The sequence below is a fragment of the Pteropus alecto genome, unplaced genomic scaffold (assembly GCF_000325575.1).
Source record: "Pteropus alecto unplaced genomic scaffold, ASM32557v1 scaffold24, whole genome shotgun sequence".
NCBI lineage: Eukaryota > Metazoa > Chordata > Mammalia > Chiroptera > Pteropodidae > Pteropus > Pteropus alecto.
This window is the reverse complement of record NW_006439192.1, coordinates 18,227,945-18,254,636: the sequence shown is the minus strand read 5'-3', so window position 1 is coordinate 18,254,636 and position 26,692 is coordinate 18,227,945. Positions and strand designations below refer to the sequence as shown.

At 35.3% G+C, this 26,692-nt stretch overlaps 1 protein-coding gene across 1 annotated transcript in view; it reads right to left on the bottom strand.

Annotated features, from left to right (window-relative positions):
* Positions 1 to 26,692, bottom strand: part of TENM3 (teneurin transmembrane protein 3) — a 400,387-nt gene that overhangs the window by 31,053 nt on the left and 342,642 nt on the right. The window contains 6 exon segments of the mRNA XM_025050015.1: positions 5,530 to 6,404; positions 7,181 to 7,335; positions 8,423 to 8,655; positions 16,965 to 17,214; positions 21,475 to 21,618; positions 22,678 to 22,945. Of these exon segments, the coding sequence (XP_024905783.1) occupies positions 5,530 to 6,404; positions 7,181 to 7,335; positions 8,423 to 8,655; positions 16,965 to 17,214; positions 21,475 to 21,618; positions 22,678 to 22,945 (1,925 nt within the window).

Genomic DNA, 26,692 nt, shown 5'->3' with positions numbered 1-26,692 from the left:
CTACTGCACAGCAAGTCAGTGAAGAGGTGGTCTCAGACAAGACGGCTTATTCAATCAGTAATAAATATTCAGTTCACGAGACATTTCCGATTTCAAAGCTGAGTTATAAACCATCTGATACCCACTATAGTTTCCCTATCACACCAGCAAGTAGCATGCTTAGGAATATTAGCCACTTCTCTAACGAATCGCAATGCGGACATGTAATTACCAGCACGTGGAGAGAAACTGCTGCCAAGAAGAAAATAAAATAAAGGTCTCTGTGCTTTAAAAGCTATCGATGTTCCCTAAAAAGTCACTCTTGCCTATTTTGTTACTGATGATATGCTCGGGTCAGGTATCAGGTTTTCTTATCCTAGAATCACCCTTTCTGACATCAGGCACAGCAATATATTCTAACTGCATATGCACAGGAAACGTTTTCTGTCTTTACTCCTTAACTCCTTAACACTAACATTTCAAAAGAAAGTGCTATCAATATGAAGTCATATTTTCACTAATTATTGTGATAATAAGACCAACTGAGAAAGTCTTTATTTTATAAAGAAAAAAAAAGTGGGTAAACATGTAATATTGGGTAAATCTATTTTGTTTTATTTACTTATTTTTTAGCTTTAAACGATTGTTATATTTAGCATTTACATTGATAATATTTATACATTGCTATATATAAAGCTATAATAATATAATATATGCATTCAACTCAAGCTAAAAAGATTTTTTGTGTCATTTAAAAAATTATTTTATTACTAGTTTCAAGTATACAGTACTTTGGTTAGACATTTATATAGTTTATAGGGTACATCTATTTTTAAAAATCAACAACAAAAATGGAAGTGTTAATATTTTCAGCATTAACTACTGGTACAGGGAGGTCTCAAGCTAAAAAGATTTTTTGTGTCATTTAAAAAAAATTATTTTATTTTATTAAATTATTTTATACTAGTTTCAAGTATACAGAACTTTGGTTAGACATTTATATAGCTTATAGGGTAAATCTATTTTGAAAAATCAACAACAAAAATGGAAATGTTGATATTTTCAGCATTAACTACTGGTACAGGGAGGCCTGAACTATCTCAGAAAGCAAGAGAGCATTTATATGGGGCCTTTTCCACGGAGCCTTGCCCAGGGCCTGCTATAGGTTTTATCAGACCCTTTTCTATAAATAAATAGTCACCTGTCTACATCTTTGGTTTATTCCTTTAAGACATAGTTATGGAGAGAATTCCATATGCATTACAACATTCCACGAATTGTGGGAGCCATAAAGAAATTAAATAGTTTGCGTTTTATAAAATACTTTCACATTTTATTCTGTACTCACACCAGTACTGTGACAGGTTAACGGTAAATTAAACCTTACACTGAGAAAAAATGTAAAATTAAAACGTGTAAGTAATTCGAGCTAGTTCTCTTTTTAAATTTCTCTGGTAGAAATTATAGTAACTATACTTTTGTCAGCAGGCAAGTTTTATCGATTCTGGGTCTTTTCCCATCTGTTTCTATCCTATACAGCTTTAATCTGAAGGCATTTTAAACACTAGGCTAGTCAGAAAGCTGGACATGTACAAATAGTAATTGGGGCTAAAAAGTTTAATTTCTCTTTGCAAGGTATTTGTGCAGTAAGATGATTACAGAACAAGTATCAGCTCTAGGGACTGGTGTCATGAAAATTGTAGAAAACAGGAGTTTTTCAGTTGGGAATGGTTGTTTCTTTTCACAGTCTCTTTGCGGTTTTGGTAAAACTCTGACCCTTGTGAAAACTCTCAAATCCCTTCTTTATGAAATTATAAAGTACCCTTTGAAGGTCTAAATTAGACATACAGTACTATAAAAATAGGAAGGAAACTATTACAAATATGTACTAGTACTCTGGGAGTCTGCCAGCTCACCAGTAACTACAAATTACTAAGTTAAGTCTGGCAGGATTCTGAGTCTCCACAGCCTCTACTGGGACCTCACATCTACTCACATGTCGAAGTCAGGATCAAATAAACAGAAACTATCGTCAAGGCTCTGATGAGTAGAGATAGGGGTGGAATTTATCCACTGACAATCTCAAACTTAAGCAGACAAAATGTGTCAGAAGGGACAATGCTTTGGAGAAGCTGCCTGTTAATGACACTCCCCACCCTTCTTTGGCCTGTTTTAGAGTTTCTCACTCTCAGAAGAGGAGGGCCCTTGTTCTTTTACAGCCAAATTATAGGAATGTATGGAAAGAAAACAAATGGTCATTTGTCATTCTGACATGATGGTTTTGAATTAGGTTAAGTGCTCTATTTTTTTCCTGTCTCGTATTGTATGTAATATGCTGTTTTGTAAAGTGCATAAATATTTCTTAGAAATCTTTTAGTTGTGTCTTTGCTAGGGGCACCTAGAGGAAAGTTAACAGAAACACTGTTTTTAAAAATCAATATTTCTGTTAATTTTATTAGAAAAGTTATTTTTTAAGCACTGGTGTGTTAAAGCACTATATTCTCAAACACACATACATATATATAATTATGAGGTTTATATTGTTAAAATATTTTAAAATGCTTTTTATAATAGCTCCCTTTACTGTAACTTATCTAAATATGATCTAATAGATATACTTTAAATATGATGTCATAAGTTTGTACTAGTGAAAATATGATTGTGATATATTTAATTAAAAACTTTTATTCTTTAAAACAGTGGTTGCCCATTCATTATATCCAAAAGATTGGCTTGCCAACTCGGCCTCTACTTTAAGCTGCCATGCTGCTTCTCAACTAAGCCTTAAGTTCTTTGAGGGTGTTTATTAGAGAAATGTGTCTTTGGTGCACCATATTTAAAGAAAAGGTAAAAATCCCAAATTTGTTTATACTAACTCCACCAATGGAGCATATCCCTTTGTCTAATTTTCCAAACTTGAGGAAAAGTCACTTGTAGGTCATAGGTAAACCACTGTACCTGCTGCAAGAAGTTCATGTGTCAGTAGTAACCAACATGGTGAACTTGTGTGGTGTCAATTCCTGGGAACAAAAAAGGACGCGTTCTAAAATGGCCCACAGAGCAGAGCTTGGGTCCCAGACTGCACCGAAAACTTATTTCTCTACTTTTCCCCCTGCTTTCAACTAAATTGAAACCCTACCAATGCCACCATCATTTCCCCAAGATCTTATAATCAAGGCAGCTCTCCTGCCCAGTCGCATCTGATGGTAGCACTTTTTCTGTACTCTTTTTTGCCTCTTTGGCAACCGAGCCTACTATCGCTTTGAAAATGGTGCAAAGGAAGTGCTTTCCATTAACTTCCAATTTATTCCTTTCCTATTGCGATCCTAAAACGAGCAAAAGGAATGTTAAGAACAGAATTTTAATGTAATTCAGTTGAAAGGTTTGTTTCTCTGACAAAATCATGCTGCTGGGTAACATTCATTTTATTAAAAGGGAATCTGTCAAAAAAGAATAGCAATTCAAGCTACCAGAGAACTAAGCTTTCTGTACAAGATCCATTCCAGAAAAGTTGTACAAAAATATTTGTTTCTTGGATCATTTTTTCTAATGACTTTTATTATAATTTTAGAGGTGTGCTCCTACAGAAAATACTTTTGCCTCAGCATATCATTATAAAAATCACACTAAGGAAGTCAATATTCATTTCAAGGAGTATTTTGCATTTGTCAACATGCCATCTCTGTATATCTAATTTTCCCTTATGGTTTGTGCAGTGAACAAGTAATCGAAAATAATTTTATAAATGCATTCTCTGCAAAGTACGTATACCATAAAATATACAATAGCTAATTTTCATTTCATTATGATTGACCTCAAAAAACATGACTGTTCAAACAGCACATTGCCTGGGCCACTGCTCCATGTATTTAGTAGAATTCCCTGGCTGGATGAGCTTCATACTTTTTCATATGCTTTCAGAGCGACCAGCAATTCCTGATTTGCATTAGTGGTAAGGCTCTTTTAAATGTAGCTTAGATTCTCCAGTAACTGATTATAAAAAATTAAGCCCTTCTATTTAATAAGAATAACATTTGTACGGGCAGAGGATCTGAAGAGATGTTTCTCCAAAGAGGACATACAGATAACCAACAGATATATGAAAAATGCTCAACATGACTAAACACCAGGGAAATACAAATCAAAACCACAATGAGATGTCACCTCACACCTGTCAGAATGGAATGGCTATCACTAATACATCAACAAATAAATGTTGGTGAGGATGTGAAGAAAAGGAAACCCTTGTGCACTGTTGGTGGGATTGTAAATTGGTGTAGCTGCTATAGAAAACAGTATAGAGGTTCCTCAAAAAATTAAAATTAGAACTACTGTATAACCCAGCAATTCAACTTCTGGGTATTTATCTGAAAAAAATCTGAAACACTAATTTGAAAAGATATATACACACCTATGTTCACTGCCGCTTTATTTACAATAGGCAAGATGTGGAAGCAACCAAAGTGCCCATTAATAGACGAATGGATAAAGAAGATGTGGTACATATCTACAATGGAATATTACTCAGTCATAAAAAATAATGAAATCTTTACAGTTGTGACAACATGGATGAACCTAGAAGGTTTTATGCTAAGTGAGGTAAGTCAAACGGAGAAAAACAAATACCATATGATTTCACTTATGGGAATCTATAAAACAAAATAATCAAACAAACAAAACTCATAGATACAGAGAACAAACAGATGAGGGGGGAATTTGGAGGATGAGTGAAAAGGTAAAGGAATTAAGAAATACAATGACAGTTATGAAAATAACGGGGAGGCAATTACATAGATACAGAGAACAAACTGATGGTTGCCAGATGAGGGGGGAATTTGGGGGATGAGTGAAAAGGTAAAGGAATTAAGAAACACAATGACAGTTATGAAAATAACGGGAAGGCAATTACAATAACATTGTAATAACTCCGTATGGTGTCAGATGGGTACTAGACTTATCAAGGTGATCACTTTGTAAGTTATAGAAATGTCTAACCGCTATGTTGTACACCTGAAACCAATATAATGTTGTACACCTGAAACCAATATAATGTTGTATGTCAACTGTAGTTGAAAAAAAAGGAAAAAAAGAAAAAAGAAAACAACATTTGTAGTACTGATGTAATAATCAACCAGTTTCATTGCAAATGTTTTTAAAGTTCTTCTTCACTGACAGCTCTCAACATCACCAGCCTTATCACACAGGCAAATGTAAACCCAAAGAGTTCATGCCTAAAACCAAAGCTGTAGTGTGTTCTTGAAAGGTTTGCTGCTAATATATTAGGTCTGTGTGAAGCAAAATGTTCATCCTTAAGCAGAGGCAGATTTGCTATGACGCTAATGAAACTTGAGTTTCAGGGCTTCTCGCTTACATGGGGCCCTTCCAAGGCCCTGCGGCTAATTTTGTCTTCTTTATCCGAAAAAATGAGCCCAAATTATAGAAGCTCCAGGCCCCCCAAAACCTAGATCTTTTAAAGATTATATTATTATTTTAGATTATATTATTATATCGCGGTATTTTATAATCAAAGTAGAATTCTGATATACTTACTCAAAAAATGTTGTCCATCCAGTTTCATCGCTTTTAGTGGCTAAAAGGCCACTATTGCCATGGTAAGTAAACAAAACTAATTCTAGTCCTTGAGCAGTCATGCTTTTCAAACATCCGTTTGTTCCTATGGTCAACCATATCACTTGGTTATCTGGAGACACCACTCGAACTGGCATCCGATTCGGGTCCCGTCTGATTCTAAGGGTATTGCCATTGCTGTCGGTCACAGCAGTGATATCGTTATCATTGCTGTAGCTAAAATTGTACAGGTAGTCACCAGTGACTAAACTTACAGTATACTGGTGAGTGCCATTGATGTCAAAGATATAGAGTTCTTGATCCGTTGGGGAGGCAACTTCATAAAAGTTCATAGAATTAAGTAAAGGCTTATTCTTCGACACGGCCCGGATCCGAATGTTTCCGAGATCTGCAATATACAGGGTGCCATCTGGAGAAGCAGCGAGGGAAGACGGAGCACTAAGTTTGGCATCTTTGGCATAGCCATCGCCACTCTGATAACAGTCACAGTTGGCATCGTTTTTGCAGTCACACTCTGAAGGTACTCCAGCAACGAGGGAGATCTCCCCATCTGTTGTGACCTGCCTTATTCGGTTGATTTTCTTTTCATCCGTTTCTGTAATGTACAGGACCCCACTGTAGGACACAGCGATAGCAGTGGCTGACTCCAGTGTTGTCTGAACTGCGTGCTTCCCCACAGAATATTCCACTCCTGGAACCTGGCAGTGCATGGGCCGTCCAGCAGCGATACGCACTTGACGGTTTTCAGTGATCTGTAAAACTACATTATTATCCAGGACATAAATGGAGTTATCCATCGGGTTAATGGCTAGGTCAGTGGGCCATTCCAGACGAACCTGATAAAAAAAAGAGATGGTCTGGTCAGTCAGTTACTGTACTGCAATTAATTTGCCAGAAGAGTAAACTAGACCATTTGGGGAAATTACCCTTAATTTGATAAACTGTTTTAAAGTTGTTTTTTGAGTAGTTACAGTAAAATAAACTTGAAAATTCTGAGTGAAAACAAATGTAGGAAATAACATTTTATTTAAAAATGCAGCTTATTGAGAGATTTGCAAGTTATAGCCAAATAGCTAATGAAAGTCTCAATAGTAAGTTAATAGATATCGATGAGATATGAACACATATGTTCCTGTTAGTAATAACCACCAAACGTGAGGGCTTTCTACGTTATGAATACATTAGTGTTCCATTGTGTTTTCAATCAGGCCAATAGTAAAGTTCCTAATGCTAAATATAAGTCCCTTGGGACGGATCGTGCTGGGTTCTCTCTACTGCCTAAGAAGCTCATGCATTTAAAGCACTAAAGATTGAAGCAGTTTTGTTCTTTTTGGAATACCTGCATACTGCTACTTTAATGGTATTTTCTTACAAATGCTTGGCATTTCTTAGTGACAACTGTTCTGTAGCTAATAAAATTCATCAAATGCAGAACTATAGAAGAAGATACCTTTTTATTAGCTCCTGAGATACGTTTTTTTGGAACAGGTTTATCACAACTACTGCCACACATGATCTACGCAATTTAACATGGTGCCATCACAGTCTACTGACACAGTAAATCAGGTCACTTAGAAGAAAAACAAACAATTCAGCTTAATATTTTAACTACCTGGCTGATGTGCATGCTAGTGTCACAAGTTAAAGGTCTGGCTGACGTCAGATCATTAGATCCCAGGAGAGTTGATATGATTCCATTTTGATCAACTTTTCTGATCATGGTTCCATCAACAAAGTAGATTAATCCGTTCTTATCAACTGCCATTCCTTTATCCAAGAGAAGTAAGTGTTACTAAGTTTTCAAAAATTATTATTTTGATTAAACTTTTAGGCCCATCATTAAACTCCATATTTAACCCCAGTGATAACTTGGGCGATAGGCAGCAGGTAGGATTGTAGATTTCAAACACATTAGGAAAAACCCACATTTACAATATAAATAAATGTAAAATGCAATAAAGAAATAACAGAAATTTGTAAGAATTTCTACTTTGTGTGTGAATCGTATACACAGTACCTGTGTTTTAAATATAAAATTATAATGTGTACAATGTTGTCTATAAATTATAGAAATAGGTCAAATTCTGTCACACTGAACTGAGAGTAACTATATTCCAACAAAAATAGGTCTAAGCCAAGGTTAGTGTTTTGTTGACCTTGTTACAATGAAATTTGCTATTATGAATAATTCAGTACAACAAACACTTTTTTTCCCAGTCCTTGTTCACGTAATAGTCACTAGTTATAATGAAAAAGAATAAAGCCCTAAACCAAAAAACACTGCAATGAATGGCATAATACATGAGCAAGGAGTCAGTCCTGACTGGTTTAAAAGCTAGAAACCTTTATCACATCGAATTTTTGCTCTTGTTACCTCCAGAAATTCCTCACAGCAAGTATTTTTCCCATGGCATAGAAACAAAAGTTTAATAGCCCCAAACTGGGTGAGGGCTAATAGGGTTGCTTAGTGATGGTTTTTAAAGAGGCCTGGGACTCATTCACGACAAAGAAATTCCAGAACAATGAAAGAATTTGGGCACTTCCTTCAAGTTTAACAGGATGTGACCTGAATCACATAGAGTAGCTGCTTTATTCTTCGAAAAGTTAAAAAAAAATGGTATGATAATAAAAAAATGCCAAGAACCTAATATTTACTGTAAAATCAACTTAGGATTCTAGCAGTTTCATGCTAAATGGCTTTTAAAAATGCTAGATGTGAAACAGCTTTCCAGAAGACAGCTGAGGATAAAATATTAGACTCAGCATTAAACACAAACAGGCACTAACTTGATTTTCTACTTTAAAAAAAATTTTTTTAATAAAAAGAAATCCCCAAATTGATAAATGTCAGTACCTTTGGGACTCATGAGAGTTGCTTCCACGGCCTTTCCTCCATCCCCACATCTGGCTTCGTCAAACGGAAGGCACTGTTCTCCTGTCCCTGCCACCGCTTCAGCATTTTTCGTCAAGTCTTTTGCACCCGTAAGTGACTTTGGGCGATAAATTCTGCGGGTGTTTGTGTCCGAAACATACAAATCTCCTGTGACTGGGTCGGTTGCAAGGTAGTATCTATGAGCTGGGTTGCTGCTGTGAAGAAGGATCATACATAAATATCACAAGAGAGTTATTCTTAATACACATGGAGAAATTAAAAGCAAAATAAAACAGATCATGAGAAACTGATTATAAAATGAAATTCATTATTGACGATTGGAAAATGAATAGCATATTTAATAGCGACCTAAAAGAATGACTTAAAAGAATTGATAACAATCTCAAATATGATTGTTTTCCTTCCTCGCCCATTGCTGAGGGTTTAAATGTTTATTAAAATAGCAATCTTAAAAATAATTATCTTTAGAATGCAATATGCTTCTAGCCTAAAATACAGAAGGATGTTCTCTAATTCTTTTTGGTTTGATGTAAAACCATTAATAAATTGCCCTTGAGTGAGAGACGTAAAGTTTATTCTAGGGTGTCTCTATTAAACTCTGGCGAAGTCCAATGTTTTTAATTTTTCTTCATCTCATCATAGGGAATTCTCCCGTTTTCTCCTGACAAAACCAAATTAAACTGATCACCTGCCCCTGAAAAAATGTAGCAGCATGTCTGCCTTGGTTGCTCTATCATAATCCAGAAAAGAAACCTGATTCAGTGACAGTTTGTCTGGAGCTATGGGGTTAAATCCTAAAACAAGGTCATTCAAGCGCAGGCGGGGTCAGTTGGTGGCCTCACACAGCACATCGGGATAGTAGACCATAAGCTTTACTTTTAAAGTTTGTACATTAAGCTGTTCTAAAACCTGTCTATGAATTTGGTGAGATACAGACATTTGTTTTCAAACCACAGTGCCTCAGTTTTATAAATATAAAGTAGTGCAAACATAATATTTTATGTCCCATTACCTGTGAAAAATGGTAAGACAAAGGTTATCAAGGAATAGACAAATGATGACATACAGTTGGAATTAAAAAGTTAATCTCCTTACAAACACTCTTAGAATTAACGTAATTTTATAACCTGTACAAATATTGCCTTCTGAAAAAAAGAATTCTAAAAAGAGTTTAAACGATTTGGTGTTCCAACAAAAATGTCAACAGATAGGAATCCACCAGATTCCACGTGTCTTCTGATGACAAACTTGGTTTTACCGATTCATTCTCATTCTCTCCCTCTCCACACACATACACATATGCACACACACACAAAATTATATGATTGTTTACATTTATTTTATGTGCGAATATCTAAAATATATAGTACAAATGTAACTATATGAAAATATTTATTCTGAATAATGCTGTAGTAGTTTTCTCAATACTAGTTAGGTTCTAATGCAGCAATTCTTACTGCTAAATACTCTTCCTTTTAAGTGGTAAATATATATACTTTATCGCTCCTGTAAGGTTCTATTGTTACAATGACAGGTTCTGTTTTCCTCTAGTGCTTCTCACTCTGGTAGAGGGGCAGACCACACATGGAGTCCGCACAGACCGGCTGGAGCTCTGAAAGGCACTATGGCTGTGATGTCGGTGTACAGAGAAACACGGAGACGCACAAAGGCTCGAACGCCTCCAGTTTTGAGGTTTCCTTTCTAGTCTTTAATACCTTTTAGTCACAAGAGACAGATTAGAGCAAGAGGTCTTGAGTGTGTAAATATGTGTGAAAGGTTGAAAGGGTGAAAAGTCAAAGGAAGAACTTATAAAGAGAAGCAAGTCATTTGAAAAAAAAAAAAAGCATTTCAGAACTTCTGGGTTATACCAAATGATCAATTTACCATGCTAAGTGTTATTACATCATTTTTCTAAGTTGATGCCTGGAATTTTAAATGCAGCAAGACATATTGTGTTCCTTAATGTGCTAGTTTATTCCTTTGTAATGAAGTGAAAAGTTACATATCAACATAAACATTCGGAACAATTTATTTCTTCTCCTACAAACAGTCCAATTGTGACAGAGCTGGTCTTTCAGGTATACATAGCTGGTGAGAGACTCACAACTCAATTAAGCTGGATCTATTTTGAAAGACATGACATTGGAGAGACTTCTGTAGTCCTTCCTATCTTCTTTATTATATACTAATTATGAACAGTTGTACGGTTGGTTATGAATATACACACACATTTATTTTATTGTCAGTTGTATATCTATAAGCATGACCTCTGGACCAGATTGCCTGGGCGTGAATCCTACTTTCATCACTAACTGTATGACCTTGGGCAAGGTATCTAACTTATCTGTTCCTCAGATTCCTTATTGGCAAAGGTGATAATAATAATACATATTTCATAGGCCATTGAGAGGATTACATAAACTAATACCTGTGAAATCCTTAGACGAGTACCTAATACACACTCAATAAGCATTAGCCATTCTTAATATTTGCTTTTGTCCTATCTCCTCTTACATCGTAATATAGCTTTTGCCTTGTAACACTGCACAGTGTAGGAGTGCAATAATCATTGTTTACTAACTAAAATATGACTTGCCTTCCGAAAATCTTAATAAGAACAAAATAATGATTTAAACTTGGATGGGTTCAAATTTGTTTTCTTAGTTCTGCTGTTATAACAGAAGAAGGTAGTAAAACCGTGCAGGCCCTTTTTGAAAATCCACTTTGAATTGTTTAGAGAAATGATGATAAAAGTAAATGAATAATGCATACTTCTTCATAATGTCTCTCATGTCGAGAAAAAAACAACGGAGTTTTGAGGTGGTTGCTTGAGTAGAGGTGACACACTCTTTAGCTATGAGACATGAGTTTTCTTGGAGCAAAAAATCATGGATAGATTTTCAAGTCATAAGCCGTGCCTTTCTTGGCATCGGTTTTCTTCCAATGGAACAGTAATAAAAGAATGTTCCAAATGGTGCTTTTGTTTGCTCTTTGCTGTCCTGAAGCATCTCTTTCTTAAAAGACACAGAAATTTCTAAATCAAGCAACATATGTCAATGGTTTTTAAAATATCTGCAATGAAAGCTCTAATTTTGCACACAGTTCTACTGTCCAGAAGAACAAATGTGGAGGAGCACGTGACCCTGGAGCAGAGACTTTGCCTCTGGAAATATTCCCCACAGAAGGGTAGAAAATAAACTGAATATTTCTCTGAAGTGCACCCTTGAACGGCAAAGGAGAGCTGCTTCTCAGAGCCCACCCCCTCTGAAATGAAGGAACAGATCAGTACTGAAGTATTAAAAGAAAAAAGTGAGCTTGGAAATTTTTCGTCGACAGACTAGTGGCAGAGAAGCTCCGAGCTTATCTGTGATGAGCCAGGGGTTCAAGGACACCTAATTTGAGCACAGACTTTTCTGACTTTTCTGACAGGGTGAGCTAGTTCTTGCTCTCTAACTTCCTGAAAAGCCGAAGCCCTAGAGAGGCTGGTGTGTCGGTAAAAATGGGTGGTGAGTCTTTAGATCAGTAATTTATCTGGTGTGAAAATGTGATGCTACAATGCCTGAAAACAGTCTGCGGGAAGCTGGAGTTCATAGACATAGAAAATGCAGGTTTGGGGGTAATTTTTTCAGCTGGAGGTGCACAGCAGCCTTCTTGTGTGAATGACTGAGATTTTCATTTCAGAAAAGTTTAAAATAACACTAAGATTTTGACTAACAGCAGCAAAATCAAAGAAACCGAGATCAAGTTTAGAGGCTTTAGTATACTGCACCCTGATTCTTAACTCATCCCGAATTGCCTCGATTATTGCAATTATCAAGCCATCTTCTCTATGGTCTGATTCAATTAGACACAGATTCAGTGGCAAATATAGACTGGATTTGCTCATTTATTTTGTTATAATTCAACCTTCTTAGACTAGAGAAATATTAGCAAAGAATAAGCTATATAATAGGTATTATTAGCACTTTTATCTTTTTAATTGGAAATTGTGTCACAGCCTTTAGAACACAGAGCATTTGAAGAAGCATAAATTACATTTATTTATGAAAGTAAACCACCTATTTTCTAGCTACCAAAAGACTGTTTATCACAACAGGGCTTTAGGACGTGATAGTTCGGTGCCTGCCTGATTTTTAAAATAGCAAGTCAATAATAAGTGCTGAATCAAGTTTTTATAATTTTGTATCTAAACTCTGATTCAAATTCACAGACCTGTGACTGACACTTCCTTTGATCTTTTAATTGCTAATATAAAATTCACAAAGTTGATTTTTAGTCCTATACGTTTAAATGCCCCTTGGCTGGTAATAATTAATTTAAGTCCCCCTTTTTTAAAAAAAAGAATTTTAAAGAATTGGAACAGGGATAAGCTAAAATTGACTACCTACAAAAGGGGTTTGTTAGTAAAATGCTATAAGCATCATAGGGAGAAATGTTTAGCGCATCTAAGAGAAACTTATTTTTTAAGCATTTCAGAACCTTCCACTTATACAACAAATTAGTATGTTGATTGAGTAGTTATTTGTATCTTTTCATTAAAATATAGCTAGGGACTTTTATTTGATATAATATCCTGGCAGTACTTACTAACTTTGGTATGATAGAACACTCTGAATTTTAAAATAATACGACTATGTGTTTTCATATTTATTTTATTATTCAATATTTTTAAAATTATTCCACCCATTAGTCCAATTAATGAGACTCTCGATAGTATATGAAACATAGTAAGATGACTTTTTATGTGTTTTTATATTTTAATTATTGACAACTGACTACAGTGCTCATTTTTATAAATAGAGACACATTTTAAAATTTACTTTTCTTCCTACCACCTATTTCTAAGCTTTTCATGACTTTTATGCTAGCCAGGAAAGTGGGGATGAAGAGAAAACCAAGCAGGAACCCCTCAGCCTGTAAAAGGAAGATGATACAGGTAGGCAAATAGGAAGAAGCATTTGAAAAGAATTTTAATTTTTTAAGCTAAATGAAGCAGCTCCGATGAGCTCAAACATCTTGGTTTTGTTTGATCCATTTTGACTAATTAGCTATTAAGCAAATAAAATCCCCATTTTTGGTTAATGGTTTTGTCATCTCTTTGAAGACGTGGGCTTAAAAACCTCAGATATTTTCTATATTTTCCTGTTCCTTATCACCCATATATAGTGTGTGTCCACTCCCTGATTTTATTTCATTGGTTGATTTCCTTCACTGTTAGCCATACTATTTTAGGTACCTAGCATCTCATGGTTTCGTGTAACAGCTTTCTAACTGATCTTCAAAAGTCATCCTGAACACTGATAATCAGATTAATCTTTCTAAAAGGCCACTTTACATATGCTGCTATCTTGATCAATATCATGAAATGGTTCCCCACTGTTTCTGCTATCCTATAGGATAAAAGAGCAATTCCTGATAGCACTCAGTGCCCCCAGGAATCTGACCCTAACCTGTCTTTCCTACCCGTATCTCTCGTGATTACTGACATGAGTCCCCTGTTCAGATTCAAGTGGATCTGATTCCTCCCAGAACACGTCTCGCTCATCTCATTTGCAGATCCAGTGACTTGCTCTCTATTCTCGCTTGAGGCCTGGCCTCCGTTCCTCTTGTTCTGTTTAAGCAGACTTCAGTTTTAGACCTGGGTCAAACATCAATACTCCCAGGAAACTTTTCCATACCACGCTCCTATCTTGCATTGATCTCTTCCTCCCCAGAATTACTCTCATGGCATAAACTGTGGGTATGATTAAGTGTCAAAGGATGACACCGCTAATGTCATTTAGTTTGTTATATATACGTCATTTTCCCCTACTAGATTGTGAGTTCTGACAGCATGAACTTTGTTTTCTACTACCATTTGTCAGAGTGTCTAGCACATGGTAAGTGATCAGTTAACATTGATTTCATGAAAACAAGTATCAATATAAAACCCAAACAGTGTATTTTACATGCATTGCACATAAAGGAAATGCAGGAGTCCAGATTTAGCCAGGATAATGTACAGAGGAGAAAGATTAGGAAGCATCATGAGAGAGGGATTATAATGAGTCACCGCCAAACACCGTTAGTACATAATGAGTTCACATTATTAAGTAGCGTTAATAATAATGTAGCTCTAACCTCATAGGTTTTTTCCCTCAGAGAAACAGATTCTAGCTCTAAGTAATTTGTCAAATAATTATGAAATAAATCTAGCTTTTGGCATATCCAGGGAATTACCTCATAGAAATCTAGACATTTAGACATATAAAAACTGGCTGGCTGTGTGGTGCAGTGGAAAGAACACACTTTTTAGAGTGGTTCAAATCTCTGCTCTCCGTTTCTTAGTTCTGTATCTTGGGGGAAGATACGTAACCTCCCTGAGCCTCAATTCTGTCATGCGTAACCCTGAGGACTATTGTGTGGGTCTGGAACACGTGTATAAAATATCTGGCAATGTGCCTGGCAAGCTTGTGAAAAGGTAACTACTTTGATAGTTTTTCTGTACTGCCTCCAGCATTTTCACATTTAGTTGGTGCATACACCTGTTTATCTTTCTTCTTTTCTCCGCAGTTACCAAAAAGGCAAGTCCAGAAAAACTCTGATATTCTGTTGTGGTTTCTAATAGCAGAGCTTTGCATGCTCAGTAGTCCAGAGAAATTTAGCGTTAATCTTAGCATGTGACTGAGCAAGCAGGTGATAGCACAATATCAACAAGGGATCTCAAGAAAAGGTTATGAGACATGCCTGGTCATACTGATATGTATAGCTGTATATTTTCCAGTAGAACTCTGGATTTTATTTCCTCATTGTCAATCTCTACACGACAATTTAAATGAGTTATGTTGATTTTTTCATCTCAAGGATCTCACATAAACTACTGTGAATTTTTCCATCTGATATAGTTTCATTAGATATTTTAAAGGCCAAATTAGATCTAGCATGTCCCATATGTCTTGCTTTTTACTACCTTTATTTTAAAACATATTGTTTTTTCCCCTTTTCTGCTGTCCTGAGTAAAGTTTTTCAATCCAAGATGTCTATATACAAGCTGTTACTGTACCTTCTCCAACTAAGTGTATATAGCAAACAGAATCTAAGAAACTTTCTGTGCTTCTATATTTGCTTCAACTATATTCATCTTGTGAGTTGAAGAAAGTCTTTTTCCTCCATAACAATGTCAATGAGAAATTACTTTTTCAGACTCAAATCTAATAACTTCCCCAACTTAGGAAGATATAAACTATGGCAGGGAGAAATTTGCGAAGAAGTTAATAAAGCTTAAGTGTTAGGGCTCCTCTCTTGTCTGGGATCCTTCTGAGCCCAGTGAGGATCCTGGCAACATGGTCACGTGATCTTACGTTTTTAAAAACTTGCCAAAGTAAAATATTTTTAGATTCTTTTTCTTAAGCAGACTCTCCCCAAATTAAATAAGCTTTGGGCCCAATAAACCAGGATCTGCTTTGGCTATTGGTGAAACTAAACCCTCCTCAAATTCTCTTACTGTGCTTCAAATTTTGTTCTGTTCATTATGGCTTATATTATGTGACTCAGTAACTAAAGTTTGGAAATATCTTTTGTTATATTGAGATGTTCATTATAATAATTTTTGGTAGCAAAATCTTTTTAATTAATCAACTTGAAAATATTTTTCAAATTATACTGCATAATGTGATTTATAATATAATAGTTTATTTAAGCAGTTTTAATTCCTTAGATGTTCTGCGATACTGAGTTTCCTCTCTCATGATGAAATGTTCTTAAAAAAACAATGTCGAGAGTCACACTGAAATGTAATAAGGACATTTGAAAACATACAGTAACCAAGATGCTTGGTTAAGCATGCTTACCTATGTCTAAAATCTTTATTTCTTGGTGGAAGCAGATAAAAAAGTGAGGAAAAAAAAGCACAGTTAGAATAGGTTTCTAAAATATAATGAGTTGAATTCTGAGATTTTAATTATTTGTATGGAAAACTGCCAACTTCAGCAGAAATAACACTGGAAATAAATTTTATAGGCCAAGGCTTATCAAATAATTTACAGAACAGAACAACTTTGATAATCACACTTAAACGAACAAAGCAAAGACAACAATTTATTACTTTAACTATTGGCATTACAGCTAATAATGTAGGAAAATAATTTTAGAAAAATATTTTATGCCTTAATTTCAAACACTGTGAAATAAAAGAGTAACAATATATATCACGAGGTTATTCTAAAGATGACTAAAGGGATTTAAAAATCATAGTTCTATCCTATTGGACCACAGAAAATCACGTGAAATCAATAAGACATTTTATATATTAGAGGCTTTATATTCTTTTATACATTTACAGCAAAATATATACATTTTGTGCTTTTTCTAACTTTAACCAGGAATCTAACTTCTTTCTAGGGGGACTTTTAAACATTAGGAAGGTATGTTCAAATAAATAAATTAGCAATTAGATTCAACATTTTTTTTTTTTTTTAAGACGGGTTTAGCTTTGATTAAAATCTCAAATTAAGGAAAGACATACCTTAGTTCTAAAACACTTGTTACGTTTCCGGAAGGGAATATCCGGCGAACATAGTTGAAATCCCCTACATACAGACTGCCATCGATCCCACAAGCTAATGCTACTGGGGCCAATAGTTTATTACCATCCGCTTGACCATTGCAACTTGGGCATGAGATGCTGCGCCTTCGTCCATTGCCCATGATGCTACTGACAACTGGAGGCTGTTGGGAGATAAACTGGTTTTCTCCATTGCCCTTGTACAGTATGCCTAGAAAAAATAAAACGCATTTGTCTTACAATCAGAACTGTAAAGATAAAAAGTAATCCAGTGCCACTTAGATTTGGACTGAAAAACTTTTATTCAAAGTTCTACTATAAAGAACTCCAGTTACCTAGTGTAAAATATTATGTGACAAAATATATAGGATATATACAAAAATACTGTCTGTTATGAATTTAAAGAATGTCTCGTGAAAGAAACAAAGGATTAACAAGAAAATTAAATACCCAAATTCTCAACATCAGTGATTCTCAAACTTGGCTACACACTAAAATTGTCTGGGGAGCTATAAAAAATACTGCCGCTTGGTTCTCGCCCCAAGAGATTCTGATTTAATTGGTCTGGAGTGCAGCCGTGGCACTGAGATTTTAGAAAACTATCCAGATGATCCTGTGTGCAACCAAGTTTGAGAAGCATGCTCTCTACATAATGTTCTTTAGGGAATAATAAGTTTGCCTAATCATTAAATGATGTTAAAAGCATTATCTAATACTTTTTAGATAATTTACTAATTAATTTTATTAATCTAATTAATAAAAATGTACACCATAATATGAGTTTCTTCTTTATGAGTTTATCATTGATTTTTTTCAAAAAATTAAAAATGCTTTATGGAAAACAAACTTGGAAAGTATATATCAAACTTCCCATATACTCCCTACTGTACTGTCAAAGAATATTCTTTCTTTTACTCTTGTCTGATATAAGAAGGCATATACCTGTAGTTATTCAAAATTACGAACATAACAAAACTGTTTTGGAAGGGCAATTTATTATTTAACTTGGATTCTCCTTTATGGCAGGAAAGTGCCAATAATTTTAAGAAGACAAAATGCCAGTCTGTTCCATTATGATCTTCAATGAAAATCTGAGAAAAATTCCAAATGAATATTAAAGATTTTCATGGTTAGAAACAAGATCTGAGTTGAGATTCTAATTTTATTCATTTACGATTATTACATATAGATCAGTGGTTCCATTTTGATCTGATTTACACTGGATGGTCAGCTGTCATTGTTCCATACATAATTCATGACTCTTCTCAATGTGTTCTGTATAAACCACCTGTTGTTTCAACTTTAGAGCTGTACATATTGTATTTATTGAATGTTCTACATCTCAAAAATATTACACTTTTTAACAGATTTACTGTTAAAAGAATCAATCCTATGAAAGTATAAACAGGAAAGTTGAGAAAGTATTTTTTCCTACCATTTTGGGATAATTTTAAAGTGAAGAAGATATCAAAGTAATTCTGTTCCCCATATATAGCTCAGCACGTTTTATGTGTATTCTAGGATTAATTTTTTAATGCTTTGCATTTGAGTGATGTAACAATCACAGCAAATTTACATAGGAAAGAAGGAAAGACAAAACAGGTTTATTCAAATTTAAGAAAAAATAATCTAAATAAGGCTAGGTAATAGCAGATGAAATGTATTTAGCCTTGAATATTCAAAGAATACTTTAATGACACCTAAGACCCTTCTTTCTGTGATTATGTTATTTGACAAAATTACAGAACTATAATTTTCTATAAGAGCCAGTTCTATAATTTTCATCAGAAGAATCCTACAAGCCAGCCTTGCTCTACTGTGCCTGATTTATTCAGTCATTACTTTGAACGATTGGTCTTTCATAATTCCCCTCTATTATGACAGAATGGAAAGATGAACATTAGAATATTTATTTCTGTGTTCCAGGGTGCCTGCACAAACACCTGTCACTGCCTATGTTTTTGCCTTCTCTTCTTCCTTAATATATTTTCATAGCTTATCTACCTTGTCATGATTACAAATCACTTTGTTTATTCAATTAGACACATGTCACTTTGAAAAGCCACTACCTGTCAAACTGTTCTTGGATAAAATTCGAAATCCCAATCAGTTCATTCCACAAATAGGTTATCTCACATTTCAAAATAACATTTATAATATTTTTTTGGAGGACAGAATTTTGGGTAGTCCAGTTTTTACATCTGACTTGATATTTTAATAAAAACTAACTATGTATTATCCTGGTAGATGGGGGGGGGGCAGGTGGCAGGGGGAGAGGGAAAACGTGTGTGTGTATTTTTATCACATATACATACATAAAATATCTATGAGTTTCTTAATCCACCTGAATACTATACTGAATACTGGGTATCATAACCGTTGAATTACAGAGGTATGGGCTTTCCTGGAGGTCTTTGCTTGCAGTCTCCTCCTGGTTCCTAATCTCTTGGGTGAAATCCTGGGGCTAACTAGTTATGAACTTTACCCTATATTCTCATAATAACTAAAATGCACCTAGAGAGGTTTCTCTCAGTTTTGATTACAAAGAACTTTTGAAGAAATACAGCTATATGTCAAAATGTGTGAAATATAATTTTAAATAATTTAATCAAACACAGCTACCAGCATGGCTGGCACATGGCTCTGCATTCTGAGAGATCACGATTCAACCTTATGTTACTAACATAATGGAGAGAAGCCACCACTGCTCAGACCCTGCGATGATGAGAGCTAGCATATGGAGCATCCTCCTTAGTTGGGAGGCCCAATCTCCAAAGTGTGCACTGCACGTGATACTAGTCACGGGCTCTGCTTCTAACCTTCTGGGGTGCAAAGTGAACTACAACCTGATGTCTAGGACACAGCTGGAAAGGGAGCAGAGCTTAGCACTATCACAAAATGGGAAAGGTGTGAAAGGTTATTCCGTTCTGTTTTTTTCTTACTATTGATTTGCTTAGTACTATTCCCTTCTGGAGATAAGGTACCAGTCAGCATTTACAAGCACTGGCTGGGAAAATGCTTTAGATTTAGTATATTTGGAAGTTTAAAATGCATCCTCTCCAACTTGAACAAGAAAAAATTTTTAAAAAGAACAAATATCAAGGCAACATTAATCTGAAAAAAGTGACCATTAATCATAGCCATTTAGTTCTACTGCACACTCAATTTAACATTCTGAACCATCCAAAAACCTCTGGAAAGTCAAAAGCTAGGCTGTTTCTTCAAGACTGTGAAATCTTCTCTGGCTATTTGTAAAAGGAGAGTAGAGTCACTAGCATGACATGCTTTAGAATAGGAGGCTAGAATAAGTTACCTTCAAGGTTCTGTTTTTCTAGCAAAGAACTTATAAATTATCTGAAGTGTAGCCAGCATGTGGGCAAAATGCAAAGACAACAGAATTTATTTAATATAAATGATATCCTTTATCAGATTAAGCTGGCCAAATTTTGCAAGTAATTAATTTCTTTGGGTTTGTGAGAGCTGAAATATGTTTTGTTTTTTTTTTTTCCCAGAGCACATTCACTTATAAATTCTATTACAAATTATATTCTGGATTCTTGCTTTTTTCCTCAGATGATTCATTTACTTTTTCCTAATACTTGAAAGTCAAACAACAGTATGTAACCCACTTTGATTGGGAGAATAATCTTGTCTCAAATACAGCCTAGGGAGAACAGAAAAAAATCTAGATACTCAGAATAGACTAAGTATGTAAAGATTAAGATCTATTATAAATATTTTGGTAAAGTCATACGGATTTTTATTTTTTCTTTACTTTAAAAAGAATCCCCCTCCCTCCATTTTTGGTCAACCTTATGAAAGCTCTTTTTATCAATTCATTGACTTTTTCTAGAATTAGACACTCCTGGGTGAATCTGTGGTGAAGACAACCACAGAGCCTCTTTTTAATGCAGCACCACAGTCAGTTACTTACATTCTAATGAAAAAACTATTTTCTTCTAAATAAATAGTTTAGAATTCTTGAGAAGAGTATTATGATGTAGTTCCCACCTCTGGCCTTTATAGACTTTAAAAATACAGTTGACACTTGAACATGGGTTTGAACGGCATGGATACTTTTCAGTAAATACATACAATACTGTAAATGCATTCTCTCTTCCTTATCATTTTCTTAATAACATTTTTTTCTAGTTTTTCTAAGACTGCAGTACATATGGCATACAAAATATGTTTTAATCGACTGTTCCTGTTATTGGTAAGGCTTCTAGTCAACAGCAGGCTCTTAGTAGTTAAGTTTTTGGGGAGTCAAAAATCACATGCAAATATGCAAATTTTCGACTGTGCAGGGGGTTGGCACCCCAATCCCCATGCTGTTCAAGGGTCGACTGTATATCTTTATATTTTTCTACTAATTCTAATCCCACGGCATGCATAGGATAAAAATGCTGCTGCAATCTAATCAATTTGAAGGTGAGCAATATTAACTATCTGTGAACAAGAACTCACTTACCATTCTGAACATCCAACACATGATGCTTATCTAATGTCCAGCCACCCATGTTGGAAGCATCTAATTCATAGCCTTGCAAAATGGCAGTTCTCTTTTCCCACAGAGTCAGGTCCAAACATGACTCATATTCATAACCAACTGACACTGGAATCGAAACAAATCACAGTTCATCTTATCAATTATAGGCAATGCATTTTATTATTCTGATAAAACAGCTTTTTTTCCCCACACTTGTATTCTGAGACTATATTTCTATGTATTTATGAGCAGAGTTTATTTTTTTTTATAGAAGATTTGATCACATATAAGATGCTTTTCTAAAAAATGATCTCCAAATTTTATTTTTGTACTGATTTAATGAAAACGAGTATTTTTTTCTTCACACTACTCTTTACGAGGGGTTCACAGCACAAAATGAAGTTCAGACTGGGCAACTGGTTAAGTAATTAGATCAAAGTTAGCCCCAAATGGTGACCAGATAACAATTAAAAATAATATCTGCTATCTGAATAATTAGAGCTGTTTAGTTTCCAAGAGTATTACATTATGGAAAATATTTATGATAAGTAAGGTTCAATACAACAAAAAAGATAGCCAGTTTATGACATTATATTTGCATGTTATTATTAGGAATGAATGATGAAATTAACAGTAAATTAATATGAACAAATCACAAATGAAAAACCTCAGAGTTCACACTCAAACATGGGCTTTAAAATTTAGAACAAAGTGTAGGGAGAAGTGGAAATTATCATATTGATTTGCATTAATTCAAGTCCAAATTGCACATTAATTTCAGAATAAAATGTCCATTATATTTTCAGGTAAAAAAATAATAGAACAAAACACATATTATCCTTTTTGATGTTCTGAGCCTTAGCTTGAAGCTATACTATATATATTTCAACATGTCAAACTTTGATTACACTGTCCAGTCATCTGGCGAAACAACTGGTTAGAATGATGTTTTGAGAAAATCCTTTCACTGAATAGACTGGCCCTTCTAGTCAAAAGAGCTAAAATAATTTGAAGGCACAAATGTTATCTGATATTCTGCTAAATATCATTATGAATTGAAACTACACTAGTTGTTAGAGACAGACAACTGCCTTTCTACCTGTTCATTTATTATTTCTCATGGATTACAATCATTTTTACGTTAGTTCTCACTTTAAGACAATTTTTTTTCAAAGCAGAACTTACCAACAGCTTCAGACAGACCATAGACCTTCTGATTATATGCATCTGTTTTATCCCATATAAAAGTATAGGCCAAGTTTGGTGAGGCAGGAAACCACTTTTGAAAGAGTCTTCCCACAACAGCTACCATAAGATGAACCTTCATCAAATTAAATGGTATAACGGACTGGGTCATGGTGATCTTTAGAACTGACTTATATCCTGCAGCTCTAGAACTCAAGTAGGAGAGTTTCAAATCTGTTCCTGGAATTGTGGTTTCTTCATGGAGTACCTATGTTTGAATAAAGTAGAAGCTTCAAACTGTGATCATGTATGACTACGAGATAAAATACATTTAAAAGAACCGAGCAGAGTAAGTAACGTGACACCAAAGAGTCACTATTCACAAACACGCATATGAACTGTTGTTATTCAATAATTAAAAATACCTCTGCTGCCAGCCCAATTTTTCTCCACCTAAAAGCTTCTTGTCATTTATTCTGAGTTAATCACACCTCAGGTGCTACTCCTCATACAGGAGACACTGTGACTGCTCCATCAGGCTGACATGCACTGACTTGTTAGTTTATAGTCACAGTGGATTCTCACTAACCCATCCTTCACCCCCGTTGCCCTGGAGAATTGGAGCAGACATTTGTAAGATGGTTGGCTCAGAAGAGGGATGTGGCTGAGGCCAAAGATCTGGCCTGTGCCAGCTGGCTCCATTAAGGGCTAAACCTATGCTGTGGCCCCATCAGCTGACTGGTCACAGTCTGTCTTTAGACAAGAATGATAACTAAGAAGACCAATTCACTTGAGTTAAATGGTAGCAAATTCCATATCCATGTTAAAAGGTAATATCATAATAGCACACTCTCATAATTAAACATTGAGTTAGGACTCACAACTGATTTTTGATAGGATGGTAAATGAACTAATATTTTAAAGCTGTGTAAAATTTTCCCCAGTGAACAACTAATGTGCTATTGCATACACATAAAAGACACTTGATATATACTTTTTGAATTGGAACTGGACTGTAAAAAGCTAATATAATTACTTGCATAAAAAATATCTACGGTTTTTTTAAAATCATATTCTTAACCCCAAAATTTACCCGTCGATGCAAGTAGCTCAATGAATATCAATAAACTGATACTGACATATACAAAATATATAATGCCAAAACATTATTTAATTCTTTTGAAAAATATATTTTACATAGTACGTAAAATCTTTCTAAACAGTGCGGAGTCTCCTTACTAATGTTCCTATTAGTTTGGTTAATAATAATAGCTCTTCACAGGCTTACTACATATATTGTAAAGTGCAAGGCTATCTGTGTTCAAGAACCCGTCTCCAAAACTCACCACTTTCTCTACTAGGAATTACATAGCCTTTTCAAAGGCTTCCTCAGATTGCCCCATCAAGGTTCGTTATTCAGACATAAGGACTGCCTTTTCATGTTAGAAAATCCTGGAATAGCGATTCTGTGTTCAGTAGTGTTTCCCTCCACCAACTCCTCTCACAGAAAACAGTTAGGAATTTTAATAATTGAAGTAGAATCCTTGATACCGAAGGTGTAGCTGTCAGTTTCAATGAAAACCAATCGAACGGTTGGAAGTAGCACAAAAGAATGAATGAGCTAAACGAACTTCCGTTCTGGCCTGTGACAGTCAGTGCTGGCATGAAGAGGGATGCGATGCAATATAATAGATGAAGAAGGCATTGCTATGCTGTAACAGATATACCAATTACAGCTGGGGTTTTCTTTACCAAATGCATTGACTGAGCTCACCCCGAGACTGTCTTAAACAAAATAGTTTTTGAAGACATAGAAATGGTTTAGAGCAATATTAGACTCAGGGAAACCATTACGTTAAGATCGACAGTACTTCTGCAGGACTGTAGTGTAAAGGTGAATAATCTAAAGAGAACTCATTGTTCTACCCATCGCTGGGGTGAAATGTCAGTGGTTTAGTTTGAAAAACATATTCTGTGACTCCTAAATGGCTCTGAAAATATAAGTCATTAAAACCTAAAGCATAAAATTTCTCATAAATTTGATAGCTTTTCTATAGGTAAGGCAATCTTTCATTAATATATTTCCTATAACCTTCTATGAATTGCTTTTCTACTTCAAAATATCATGTTATCCTAATTTTAATAACTGATTGTCTTTGTCATCATTAACCTACTTCCATGGAACAAATATGTGTAATTTAGTTCATTAAAACATGTGTTTCTCCTGTGTAATTTAACTTGATCATGTTATTTTGCATTAGTGGGAAAAGTAAACCCAGCCAGAGAGGGAAAATAAACCGCTGAGCCTGTTTTTGCCAGCTGTATGGTCTGTAAGCCCTGTTCATGACCCCATTAAACATGCGGTTAGAAGCTACATTCTGCCAATTTTAACTTCCAAATCTCTGTCAAATGTGTTCCCTTTTCTTCATTTCTACTACCATTGTTATTGTTGGGCCCTCCCCATCCAAGAGCTGGATATGGATGGAAATACAATGAACAGCAGCCTGTTCACTGATCTGTCTCCTTCTATCAGTTACGCATTTTGTTACAAGCTAGTTTCAGAGAAGTGCTGAAAAAACTTCATTGTTCTCTTAAAGAATTCAAGGTCTCCACTGTACGGTATTTCAGGGCCATTCTTAACCTGGCCACAATCTTTCCCCTCATATGTCCTACATTTAAATTGTTCACCAGTTTTACACATCATTGTTGTTTTTACTGCCACCCTGTTGCTCACACATTTCCTTCAATCTGGAATATCTTTTCTCCCCTCTCAAGGCCAACCTCCTCAGTGATGCTTTCTTTGGCTTCTTTAGGAATTGACCTCTCTTGTGAACTTCCACAGTTCTTCATTCAAATCTCTATCACATTTATAATAGCAAGATCCATGTCTTATTATTCTTTTAATCCCAGCAGATTATCTTATACATAATAAGCTCTTAGTAAATTTTTACTAAATGTCTGCTGCCTATGTGACGAAATGCGAGAAAAACTTCCAAGTATTCCTGGAACCGTTGTCTATTTGAACCCCATTTCAATGATCTGGTTTGCTAGAAATTTGTTACCTATATACAGGCAGTGCTCTAGGTTAAGTCTATTTTAGGACTGATTAAAGTGTTCAGAGTTACTACTACAAGATGGAATCTGAGGAGGAAGTATTATTTTGAATAAGGTTTCAATGAATTTCTTAAAGCTTCAGTTCACAGTGTACTTGACTGTTATGCAGGAAATTTTTCTTCTGCATCATATTTTCCTGTGAGTATTCTCCATATTTTGTCATCCCAGACCTCTTGGCTTACCACCTCTAGTCTCTAGCTGCACTCCCTCACTCTCTCCCGGGGGATCTCATCCTATGCTTTAAGTATATCTCTAACGCTGATGACTTCCAAATTTACATCTTTACTTCCAGCCTCTTCTCTGGACTCCACTCGTTCATGGCCACTGTTTACCACTTCGACCCTAAGCCCCTTTCCTTTGTCCAGCCACCATCATTTCTTCTGTGGACTACTGAGATTGCCTCCTGACTGGTCTCCTTGTTTCAACTCTTGCCCAATACAGAATATTCTCAATGTAGTTGTAGCACCACAACTACATTGATCCTTTTCAGAAGGAAACCAGTAACTGCTACTGCTCTGCTTAAAAACTCCAACAGCTTCCAATGACTCAAAGTAAGAAGTTCTTATCCTTGCCAGGGTCTTCAATGATTTGTGATTGGTGTACCACGACCTTCACGCCGGCCACGCCTGCTGGCCTCTTTGCCATATCTTGAACAAATGAAGCATGCTCTTCTCTCAGAGTGTTTGAACTTACTCTCTGCTCTGCCTGGAATGCCCTTCTATTTTTAAGGTCTATTCTTTCACTCTCTTAAAGTTTCTCCTGAAATAGCATGTTATCAAAGACATTTTCCCTAACGACACTTTGTAAATTTTCGCCTCCTTCTACTTTACCCTACCTTATTTTTAAAAAATAAGTCTTATTCACAGCCTGATGTATATCCATATATTCAATGTTTCTCTTT